Source organism: Rhinolophus sinicus, chromosome 18 (genome assembly GCF_057876585.1).
Source record: "Rhinolophus sinicus isolate RSI-liver-muscle chromosome 18, RSI-T2T, whole genome shotgun sequence".
Classification (NCBI taxonomy): Eukaryota; Metazoa; Chordata; class Mammalia; order Chiroptera; family Rhinolophidae; genus Rhinolophus; species Rhinolophus sinicus.
Window position 1 is genome coordinate 50,925,073 of NC_142518.1, and position 12,989 is coordinate 50,938,061.

At 35.7% G+C, this 12,989-nt stretch overlaps 1 protein-coding gene across 1 annotated transcript in view; it reads left to right on the forward strand.

Annotated features, from left to right (window-relative positions):
* Positions 1-12,989, forward strand: part of LOC148754626 (uncharacterized) — a 179,544-nt gene that overhangs the window by 14,320 nt on the left and 152,235 nt on the right. The window contains exons 3-4 of the mRNA XM_088794868.1: positions 1,850-2,049; positions 5,971-6,058. Of these exons, the coding sequence (XP_088650994.1) occupies positions 1,850-2,049; positions 5,971-6,058 (288 nt within the window). The remainder of the gene's footprint in view (positions 1-1,849; positions 2,050-5,970; positions 6,059-12,989) is intronic.

Below are 12,989 nucleotides of genomic sequence, written 5' to 3' on the forward strand. Positions count from 1 at the left end.
TTAAGAACTACAATCTTGAATTCTCTGTCATTTAAGTCCCATATTTCCATATCTTTAAGTTCATTTTCTTTCTGAGTTGCTTTTTTGTCTTGTTTATTCATGGCAATTAATGAATTGTTTCTCTTCCGAGGCATCTACAGTAGTGGGTTCTGCAACAGGTTGATAGAAACATGTCTTTCTTTTGCTTTTCTGTTGGTGTTGGTGGAATATTTTATTTTCTCTCCGACTACAGCCTTTTATTCTCTCTCATACTGTAGTGTTACATTTTCTGTGCACTGTTTTAGCTTCTCACAGAATGGGGTGATTCCCTGGAAGGCAGGCTTCTTCTGTGTGAATAGTTCACCTGTGTCACAGGGCACCACCTCCGTGGGGGGATGTGGAGAGCTTCTGAAGTTCCAAAGCTCTTCCTGCACCAGATTCAGAGCCTGTGTGTTTCAGAGGCTCTGTTTACTTCTGCAGGGATCTGCCCAGATAGGTGGGGACAAGGGTGTGGTGGGTTGTCGAGATGTCTAAGAGTGATAGCGGCGAATACCACCACAGCTTGTTCTGAACCTAAAGCTCCCTCCTTTTTGGCAGAACTAGCTGGGCTGGGAGTCTGTGGCTGCAGGCTATTGTTCTCAGAACTGGAAATGTTCTGTTCTTTTGCTCTGACACTCCTGCCTTTCCATTTCTAGCACTGGTAGGGTGGAGGTGGGGAGAGCCCTGGGATGATGGGAAAGGGGCGGCTATGCTCAGTGCCTAAGCCTTCTGTTCTCTGCTCAGCAATGAGAGCTTACACCGCCATTTCCCCCCTTCTTCCATCAGTCTTTGCTCTGAGGTCTGTCGTGAGCTTTGGGTTCAGCCGAGTTATATGCTGATCCCTCAGGCGGGACCGTGGGCCATAAGCAGAGCACTAGCATTCTGAGTTCTTCTTTGTCCCCTGGGTGAAGTAGTTTAGGAATCCAGCGAGCTCGTAGCTCCAAGCTCTGGTCTGTCCTGCACCTGGGTAGCCCAGTTGTCTACACTTCCCGCTTCCCTCCTCCCCTGCTTGCCTAATTTGCCCACCTTTAGGTGATTTCTGTTGCGTGCCTCTTAATCTTGCCTGTGTGCTGTACAGGGAGTCCTTTGTGGAATTATAGTTGTTAAATTTATTGTAAATTCCAGTGGAGATTTCAAAAGGCTCCCCTCACGCTGCCATTTTTATGAGGTCGAAACTGTGGTTATTTCTGATTGTTGTTTGATGAGGCCCTGGACAATGTGTGGTTAATAGGATGTTTGTACACCTGGTCATGCAGAGGGAAAACATGTAAATAAGAGAAGTGTCTAATTACTTGAAGTGGTACATTTAAATACCAGTGCCCAATTAATAATCTTACAGCTTGTGTATTTTTAAATTACCTGCTCACAGAAAGGACTTTATAGTTTCTGGGGCTCTGTGATAAATGAAAAGTAAGGTTCTCCTTTCATGTATCTTAAATCTGCACCCAATCCTGTCCAGAATGCAAAGTAGTATGGGTTCTCCTCTCACTAGATTATATTTTAAAAAGGAAATGAAGAAGGTATACAAATAAGGCAGTAGCAGAATTAACATGTCCCAAATGTAGGCAAGTAGTTTTTGACACATTCTAAAATATTATACCTCAATATTTGCATTGCTGAACCTTATTCCTCTCAGGCCCTTTATGTAACTATTACTATGAATAAGTATTACCAGAAACAATACGTAAAGAATGAAAAGTGTTTGATGGTAATTTTGTATCTCTTATATTGCTTTGTCTAAATGGTGTTGCTTTTGAACCTATTCCATACTTATAGTGTATTAGATAAGTGCTGCTTCATTTCTTCCTCCAAACTCCCATTTTAATTTCAGAATGACAAAAAGATGCCTACCAGATTCAGAAAACAAAGTGAACATCTTGAGCATGCTATTGACCGTGTTCTTGTCATGATATCAGAAAGAAGAAGGGTGCGCACTCTACATGGCACTAATGAGCAACCACCTCATAACATTCTTACAGCTGTTCTTGAACTGATCAGTGTGGTCAAGATGATATTAAGCATTCTGGAAAGGTAATTACTAATATCTGATCTGCAAAGTCTTAAGATAGTTGCCTTTTCCCCTCTTTCTCTTCATAAAACTTATGTATGGATTGGATTTTATTTCCACAGTATCTTTCAGAGACAGTAAAAGATTTTAATTGATGCTCTGGATATCTTCCTAGGGTGAGCAACATAATTATATGACTCCTTTTAAATGAACCACTATTTGGTCATCTGACTTTTTACAGAAAAAATCATTTTACAGAAATAGTATAAATTTTACAAAGGATTCGCTTTGTTCTTCCTTTATAGATCAAACTCTGGTGCTGAATTAAAAATAACACTTGTTTTTCTAGTCTGTCAGCAATGCACAAAAGTTACATCAAAATTCTAAGTTACCACTCAGGACTCTTTATAGCAACAAAATAGGTGTGTTTTTTTTTTATATATATTGATTGTATTAGGTATCTTTAGTAAAGAAGATCTAGTCTTGTTTTTAAAACTCTCTTTTAGTAATAGAAAGCTATGGAAATCAAAGCCTGTAACTATCTTTAGGAATCATATTAATCTTGTTTTGATAATAAACTTTAGGTAACAGTAATATTTGAATTCTCTGTTTTGAACAAAAACTGTAATGAACTGTATATTCTGCACACAAATGAAGCATTATTCGGGTATTTATTCCTAGGCCTTTTGCTTCTGCTTTTGGAAAGTATTATATCCCAATGATAGAGAGGTGAGATAGTGAGAGAGGGAAGCATGCTTTTATGATCAAGCAGAGAAGTATAAGAATAAGAGGGAGAAGTGATCATACTTTTCTCTTACCTGTTTGTTACTTGATCTCTTACTAATTGTTTATCATCTCTTTTCATTGCAATTGATACTCAAATGATAAACCCATTTTCTTCACATAAAAAAGATGAATAACTGGCTGACTTACTCAAAAAATTTCAAACTTTTTTTTTTTAAAATTTCAAACTGAATGTTAGAGAAAATTTACCAGTTCCACATTTTCTCTTCTGAGCTCCGTCTAAGCATCCATCTGGTAACAAGCTGAAACAAAGTAAATAATCAGGATCCTTAGAATGAACTCGATTTAAGGAGAATAGAAAAAGGAATAATGTGCAGACAGCAAAGATAACACATGACTGAGTAGTGGCAACAAAGAGGATCCTCCAAATGAATATAATCCACTTAATTGATAGTTGATAATTCACAGTATTAGATTTTCTCATTTTATTAAAGTAGTTTTATTACAAAATTCACATCATGGTGTCAGTATTAAGAAACACTCTGGCACAGTTTCACTATATCAACAGTTGAAGGACTACTTTGCTCGCATCAGTGGAACCAAGTAAGGTAAAATGGAGGTTATATCACTCTTGCTGTATTTTGTAGTATTTAGTCCTTAAGACAATCAAGTTAGACTCCTCTTTCAGAAATGATATAATCTATACAGTGACCTCACTTAATACGTGTGAATATGGAAAATTTGTGGATCATCTTAGCATCTTCTTTTCTAACTTCTTGAAGATTATAAACTTTAGTTTAAAACATTGCAGATCCTCATAGTCCTTAGTTAAGGACTGATGATTACTAAGTAAGAGGTATTCATACCGAATAACCTTTTTACTAAGCTGAAGATTTATTGAGAATTCTAAATCTTATCTTTGAACATATAAAAATGTTGTAAACGAAGCACATCAAAAACACAATGGTATGTCTTGCACTGGGCATGGTTGCTATAAAAACACCTCAGTACTTTAACATTTATTAGCTTTAATTGTTTCTTATTTTCCAAAGATCCCCTCCCCCAAGAAAGTTCATCTGTTTTGAAAATTGTATCAGGGATTCATCTGGTTCATTTTTGATCAGATAGTAGCATGAATTTTAAGAATGGTTGGGGCTTAGCCTAATTAGATTTCTTACAGAATAATTACATTTTCCTTACCAAATATCTGTTTAGAGTGTCAACTAGAGGAATTGCTTCTTCCTTTCTCTCTGAAATTGAATAATTGTGTCACTGGAGAAATTATTTCTATGGTTTATCCTAAAATTGGCCTCATCTCTGTTTCTAAAACAAAATATGTGAAAGATGCTTTTATAATGTAAATTTTCCATTATTAGTTTTAATACTAAATTTGTTCTCAAATTGTGACTCAAGCCATTATTTGATTTGGTATAATTTAATCTATTATTTCTGGCAAAAATTTATTTCAGTTTTATTTTTAAAAAGGATATAAATCTGGTGAGTCATCTTAGTAATAGAGATAATAAGTATTTTTTGACAATTGAAGTTAATTCGGGAGTTTAGTTCAAGATGTCATCATGAAAAAGGAAAATGGTGATTATATGACTTCTTCCCAGGATGTTTTTTTCCTTCCATTTTTATATTTCCCTAAAAGGCTTAGCCTTTTTAGTGAGTGACTTGAACTTTTTCAACTGAAATGCAGTGTATAAAAAATTGATTTTTCAAGCACTATATAAACTTAGATATACATGATAGAGCTTCATTTAAGTGCTGCCTTATTGGTAATAGAAGGAACGTTTTAAGATTTATGTTAAAAGTTATGGGTTTTTAAAAGCTTTTAATTATGGTATTAAATGGAAATCTTCAAGTCTGTTGACAAGGATTTATTTCATTATGTTATATTTCCATTAGTCATTAAAATTTTAAATGGTTTACTGATTTGAGGTAGATAGAATTTATGACAAAATTCATTGAGGAGGGTAATATAGTAACTCAAGACCACTTATCCAAGCTTAACTACCAAGATTCTACTTGTAAGGAAACATAAATTGAGCTTGTTTTATATTGAGAATTAAGGGATTGGTGGGATGAGGTGGTAGGCTCTACGTTGACCCAATATTTTCTTGCCTATTTGCTCCTTTTTTTTTTTGCCCTAGAAATAGGCAAGTAGAAACACTGCTGCCTAGGGGATTTTGCTCACATTTCATACCCTGGGCATAGTATAGTTACAGGAAATTGTCCTATGGCTCTGGCAGCTACTTTTGCCACATAAATTTATAAAATTATTTATAAGAAGTAATTTGAATCATTGCCTGGAGAAGATGGCACTTTCATGTAAACACCGGGAATTTTAATCTCCTAAGAACTTCAGGGTGGGGAGGGGGGAGCTTATAAATTATTTTTTTCATGCTATTTCTTAAAAATAAAACTTTATTTCCCTTATGAGAGTAAATATAATTTCAACACTGTAATGCTTGTTAATTTGTTTTACCAATGACATTATAAAAATTATTTTCCATTTTTGGAATATAACAGTATAGATAAATTGGGTAACGATTTTCCAACAAAGATATGTAGGTTTTATCACCTCATTCAAATTATGAATTATGATTACAGATCTCCCAAACCACAGAAGCCTAAGAGCTGTGACAGATAAAAGTAATAAAGCCCAAGCTTTCAATTGGCTATAGTGTCCTAAGTTAAATACATGTTTTTCATTTGTGGCAAATCAAATGAATTACCAGATACAGCCAATCTTTATTTATCAAGGGATAAATAATCTATTTGTGGATTTCGTAATTAATATCTGATACTTTTCCTTCCTACTTTCGATCTTTTCATGTAATAATTTGTATAGTAAGATAGTCAAGGAAAAGGACATTTAAAAAAAGTTACCTACTCTGCCTTCTACCTTTTTATAGTAACTTGAGAACAGGAATAACTACTATACATTTTATACCTATCATTCTACCAATTTATTGAGGCCATAAATATATTACATTGATCAGCTTCCATGTAAGCTTTCTGTTACTTTTGTCATAACTTGTAATGTCTAAAATTTAACTACCCTTGACTCTTTTTTCAAAGTGATAGAAAGATCTATATATTGTGGATTATAATTTTCAATTTCCTAAGATGTAAAACTGTGGTACTCAATGAAACTAAGATTGATGCAATCTCTTGTCATCCTTCCCTGGCAGACCTCCATTTGATTGCATGTCAGAATTTTCCAGTCTGAAAAATCATCTCATTAAACATATCACATTACTGAAACATCTGTCTGAACAGGTAAGACATGGTTTTGTTGTGCTATTCTTCACACATCCTCATATGCATTTAGCCATCAAATGCAGTAAATTTCTCTTCAACAATACCTGTACAGTCTGTCTCTTCTTCACCATTTTCAGTGCCAACACTAAATTCAGGTCCATATTTTGTTATATATAGATAGGGTATTTGTGTAGCTGCTTAATAGATTTGTGAACTTAAATCTTAGAATTTACCACAATTGCTGCATTGTTCTGAAATAACTATTAAACTGATCAGAAACCATTATCCAGTGAACATAGTCTAAATTTGTTAGATTACCATTCACAATCCTCCTTAGTTCATAATCATCTATTATATTATTGTTCTGGTTTATGTTATCCCTGTACTACCATTAAGAGGCTTTACTCATTCATTCTTAAATGTTCCATGTACAATTCCATCTCTATACCTTTTATCATACCATTTTCTCCACCTAGAATTTACCACCATGACTTCTTTTCTAAGTAATATACTTCTTTGAAGTAGTTAGTGCATTCATTTATTTGTTCATACTCAAGTCATCCTTTGTCAATCAAAAAGGTGACTCCTTATTTTGTAGTTACTATTTTCAATAATTTAGCATATGATACTTTGCAAGCATGTTTTAATTCCATAATCATTTGAGGGTTGGCTATATGCAGATACATACACTAAGCTTCATAGAGGAGATATGAATGAATAAGACAGAAGTCTTTCCTTCAAAGTTTAGTAGAATAGTGAGAAATTTTAACAAGTAATGCTTAATTTTTAACATATATAGCATGCCCTAATACCTAGAATTTAAGTCTCTAGAGGTCAGGAGTTATCCTAAATTATTTTATGTTAAGATTGTTCAACATAACCTTTTGTACATATGATTGCCTAATAAATATTTCAGGATGATTAAACATATCAAGAAATTTTGAAACAGTATTCTTTATACAAGTAATAGGTATTGTGTTCATGTGAATTATATTCAAAGACTGGTAAGATGTGAGAATATTCAATAATAATAGCTAATACGTATATAGCAATAACTACTTTTCAGTCCTGTTCTAGGTGCTAGATATAATTCTTTTAATCTTCAAACCCTTATTTCAAGCCTGTTGATTGGCTGAAATTTCTTCAAGTCAAGGTGAATATAATGAGAAGACCACAACGGATATGGGTCACTGAGGTTCACCTATTATCTGCATTAATCTGCAGATGGGGTTTTGGTTCAAGGTGCCTCTTCTGTCCCTACCATTTCTTATTTTACTAGTGCAGAAAGAATAATGAGAAATTTTGTATCTTATGAAAAGCCTCAAAATTAGACTGCTACTTTCAGTAAAATCACTCCAGATTCTTATTTAAACTAGCCATAACTGAGACAAAATGAGAAAATATGGACAAAATAAGATCCTCTGTTTGAGGGTATCAATGAGATTAAGGCAAAGTAGACACATAAATACAAGGTTATGAAAATACTGCAAGCAAAGGGGTGGAAAAAGATTTATCATATAAATAAACAAAAACACACCTGGCCTAGTTTTATGTAGAAAAATACATACAAAAGGACAAATATACCCCCCACGTAATCCCACTACACTGAGAAAATAGCCACATTGACATTTACAAATATATTAGATTTTTAAGGCAAGAAGCACTGTAAACTATACTGTATTGTATAATTAAATTGGCTGAGAGAGTAGATCTTAAGTGTTCTCACAAAAAAAGATAACTATGTGAAGTGACGGATGTGTGAATTAACTTGGTTGTGGGAATCCTTTCACAATTTATTCATATATCAAATCACCATGTGTACACTTTAAATATATTATACTTTTATTTGTCAATTTTGCCTCAGTAAAGCTGGGGGAAAAGGAAGGCAAGAATAAATTACAATGAGAATTTGAAATTATTTTGAACTGAATGATAATGAAAATGTGACATAGCAAACTTGTCACATGCAGTTTAACTTCTACTTTGGGAAAATTCATAACTTTCAATCTATGTAGTAGAAAAGATAAACCTTCACCAGGTATATGAGACCCATTCAGCAAGTTTATAATTATGTGGCACTGTTTCTACATCTGGTAGCACAATCAATTTTCCCCAACACTTGTTTATTTTATATTATTTTAAGTGTGCAGAAATTTATAAGAATGTAAGACTATAATAATCAACAGGTAATTGTGAAAAAACAAAGAATGGCTGAAAAGTAACAATCTAAGCATTCAACTCACGAAACCACTAATACAACAGAAAATTAAATCCAAAGTAAATATAGAAAAAAATAATTAAAATAAATGCAAGGTTAATGAGATAGAAAGCACACAATAGATAGGATAAAACCCCCAATTTTTTTAAATTAAAGTTTATTGGGATGACAATTGTTAGCAAAGTTACATAGATTTCATGTGTACGATTCTGTAATACATCATCGATATATCACATTGTGTGTTCACCACCCAGAATCAGTTCTCCTCCCATCCCCATATATTTGATCCCTTTTATCCTCATCTATCATCCCCCTCCCCCTTTCCCTCTGGTAACTATTGTCTTTGTCTATGAGTTTTTGGATAAAACCCCAACATTTATTATTTAAAGTAAAAATAGTAAACTCTGATGAAATATTTTAAAACCGACAAACACAGTATCAGAAATGAAGAGGTGGAACAATCAAGATACTGCATACATAAAGTAGTTCATGATAATCTTATTATACCTTTTATGCCAAACATTGGACAATGTACATGAAATGGAAATATTCCTTTAAAAATGTCATGAAAGTTGACACAAAAAACGCCCAGAAAATCTCAATTTTCATATACAGTAAAATTCCAGTTGTTCGTGATTCAGTCTAGGAAGGCTATATGTTTCTAAGAACTTGTCCATTTCTTCTAGGTTATTGAATTTGGTGGCATATAGTCCTTCATAGTACTCTTGGATGATCCTTTGTATTTCTGTGGTAACTGTGATAACTTCCCCTTTTTCGTTTCTGATTTTGTTAATTAGTGTCTTCTCTCTTTTTATCTTAGTGAGTCTAGCCAAGGGTTTGTCAATTTTGTTAATCTTTTCAAAGAACCAGCTCTTTGTCACATTGATTTTTTGTATTGTCTTTTTGTTCTCTATTTCATTTAGTTCTGCTCTAATTTTTGTTACTTCCTTTCTTCTGCTGACCTTGGGTTTCATTTGTTCTTCTTTTCCTAGTTCTTTAAGGTGTAACATGAGGTTATTTATTTGGGACTTTTCTTGTTTCTTGAGATAGGCCTGTAATGAGATAAATTTCCCTCTTAAAACTGCTTTCACTGCATCCCAAAAATTTTGGTAGGATGTATTTTCATTGTCATTTGTTTCTATGTATCTTTTGATCTCTCCTCTAACTTCTTCTTTGACCCAGTCGTTCTTTAAAAGTATGTTGTTTAATCTCCATGTATTTGTGTTTTTTCCCCGCTTCCTTTTTGCAGTTGATATCCAATTTCAAAGCCTTGTGGTCAGAGAATATGCTTGGTATGATTTCAATCTTCTTAAATTTGCTGAGACTGATTTTATGTCCCAATATATGGTCTATCGTTGAGAATGTTCCGTGTACACTAGAAAAGAATGTATAGTCTGATGTTTTAGGATGAAGTGCTCTATATATGTCAATTATGTCCATTTCATCTAATGTGTCATTTAGGGCTGCTATTTCGTTATTTATTTTCTGTTTGGATGATCTCTCCATAGCTGTCAATGATGTATTTAAGTCCCCTATATAATTGTGTTTTGGTCAATATCTCCCTTTAGTTCTGTTAGCAGTTGCTTGGTATATTTCGGTGCTTCCTGATTGGGGACATACATATTGATGACTGTTACGTCTTCTTGTTGTACAGTCCACTTCACCATTATGAAATGTCCATCTTTGTCTCTTGTTACCATTTTCACCTTGAAGTCTGTTTCATCTGATATCATTATGGCTACACCTGATTTTCTCTGGGTACCATTTGCTTGGAGTGTCAGTTTCCACCCTTTCACTTTGAGTCTATGCTTGTCCTTGTAGCTGAGATGTGTCTCTTGGAGACAGCATATGGTTGGGTTTAGTTTTTTGATCCAATCTGCTACTCCATGCCTTTTTATTGGTGAGTTCAGTCCATTTAGATTTAGGGTGATTATTGATATGTGATGATTTCCTGTCATTCTATCTTTAGTTTTCTGGTAAGGCTGTCTCTCCATTGTTTCTTTGCCTTTTTGTTGTTGTCTGTTATTTCTGTGTGGTGGTATTCTATGATGTTTCCTTCTGTTTCTTCTTTTATTACAGTACATATTTCAGTTCTGGATTTTGTTTTAGTGGTTACCCTTAAGTTTATGTAAAAGAAAGTTTGATATTTAGAGTATTCCATTTTCTTCAGCACGCTTGCTTTCTCCATTCCCGTATTCCGGTTCAGGCCTTTACTCTCCCCCTTTTTGAGTTTTGGTTGCCACAAATTGTCCCTGTTGATGGTGGTTGAATAGCCTCCTTTAGTATTTCTTGTAGTGCAGGTCGTGTATTAGAAAATTCCCTCAGCTTCTGTATGTCGGGAAAGGTTTTATTCCTCCTTCATATCTAAAGGATATCTTTGCTGGATATATTATTCTTGGCTCATGATTTCTCTCTTTCAATAGTTTGAATATTTGGTTCCACTCCCTCCTGGCTTGTAGAGTTTCTGCTGAAAAATCTGATGATAATCTAATGGGCTTTACTTTGTAAGTTACCGTCTTCTTTTCCCTGGCTGCCTTGAGGATTCTTTCTTTGTCGTTGATTTTAGACAGCTTCAATACAATGTGCCTTGGAGAAGGCCTGTTGGGATTGAGGTAACTAGGCGTTCTGTTTGCTTCTTGGATTTGTTGGTCCAGTTCTGTCCACAAATTTGGGAAGTTCTCATCGACAATTTGTTTGAATATATTCTCTGTTCCCTTCTCTCTTTCTTCTCCTTCTGGTATGCCCATTATTCTTATATTGCTCTTTCTGATGGAGTCAGAAAGTTCTTGTAGAGTTCTTTCATTTCTTTTACGTCTCAAGTCTCTTTCTTCTTCCATCTTTGTCGTTTCCAGGTTTCTATCTTCGATGTCACTGATTCTTTCCTCTATCTGGTCAACTCTACTACCTAAGCTGGTTATTTCATTCTTAATTTCTTCTATTGAGTTCTTAATCTCCAGAAATTCTATTTGGTTCTTTTTAAAAATTTCAATCTCTTTCGTAAAATGCTCATGCTGTTCTTTGATTGAGTTTCTGAGTTCATTTAACTGCCTATCTGTGTTTTCTTGTATCTCGTTGAGTTTTTTCAGAACTGCAATCTTGAATTCTCTGTCATTTAAGTCACATATTTCCGTATCTTTGAGTGCCATTTCTGGAGATTTTTAACTTTCTTTCTGAGCTATCTTGTTGCCTTGGTTATTCATGGCGATTGCTGGTTTATTATTTCTCTTCCTAGACATCTACAGGAGTGACTTCTGCAATAAGTTGATAGGAAGAGGTCTTTCTTTTGTTTTCCAGTACTTGAGTACTTGTTGATAGAATGTTTTACTTTTTCTCCGACTGCAGGCTTTTTTTTCTCTCTCCCACTGTAGTGCTAAGTTTTCTCTGCACTACTCTATCTTCTCACACAATGGGGGGATTCCCTGGGAGATGGGCTTCTCCTCTGTTAATAGTTCGTCTAGGTCACAGGGCGCAGTGTCCCGGTGGGTATGCGGAGAGCTTTTGATGTTCCAAAACTCTTCCAGCTCCTGATTCAGTGCCCGTATGTTTCAGCAGTTATGTTTACTCCTGCAGGGATCCGCCCAGATAGGTGGGGCCAGGGGCGGGGTGAGTTGTGAGAGGTGACCCAGAGCAATGGTGGCGACCACCACCACAGCGGTCCTGCTTCCACAGCTCCCTCTCCTTTCCCGGAACTAGTTGGGCTGTGAATTTGTGACTGTGGTCCACAGTTCTCAAAACAGCAATTTTCTGTCGTTTTGATCTGACACTGCTACTGTTTCGCTTTTAGCACTGGGCAGGTGGGGGCGGGGCGAGCTCTGGGAGGGGAGGGAGGGGGCGGCTAGTCTCAGGGACTAAGGCTCTGTTCTCGGCTCGGCAGTGCGGGCTTAAACCACCATTTTCAGCCTTTTTCCCTCAGTCTTTTCTCTGAGGTCTCTGCTGTGAGCGTTGGGTTCAGCCGTGTTATATTCTGCCCCCTCAGCCCTGTGGGCCATAAGTGGAGCCCTAGCAGTCCGAGTTCTTCCCTCTCCCGTAGCTGCGGTAGTTCCGGGAAGCAGCGAGCTCGGCGCACTGAGCTAGGTCTGCGTCCTGCACCCGCGCGGCTCCGTCTCCGCGCAGTTCTCCGTTTCCTCCTCCCCCCACTCGTGCGAATCTCCCACCTGTAGGTGATTTCAGTCGGTAGTGGGCCTCTTCGTCTTGCCTGTCTGCTGTGCAGGGAGTCTTTTATGGAGTTTGTTGTTCGATTCTTTGTAAATTCCAGGGGAGCTTTACAGAGGCTCACCTCACTCCGACATTTTCCAGAGCTTTACCTTCTCTAGAATGTCTTATAGTTGTAATAATACTGAATATACCTTTTCAGACTGGCTTCTTTAACTTAAAAATATTCATTTAGGGTTCCTCCATGTCTATTTGGGGCTTGGTAGCTCAATTATTTTGCTACTGAATAACATTCCATTGCCTATATATACCATAGTTTATCCATTCACCTACTAAAAAACATTTTTGTTGCTCCCAATTTTGGCAATTATGAATAAAGCTGCTATAAACATTTGTATACAGGTTTTTGTGTAAATATACGTTCTCAAGTCATTTGGGTAAATACCAAAAAGTGTGATTGATTGCTGGATCATATGGTAAGGTTATGCTGAATCTTCTATAACAGACAAAAGATAGAATGATAGGAAATCCTCACCTATCAGTAATCACCCTAAATGTAAATCGACTGAACTCACTAAT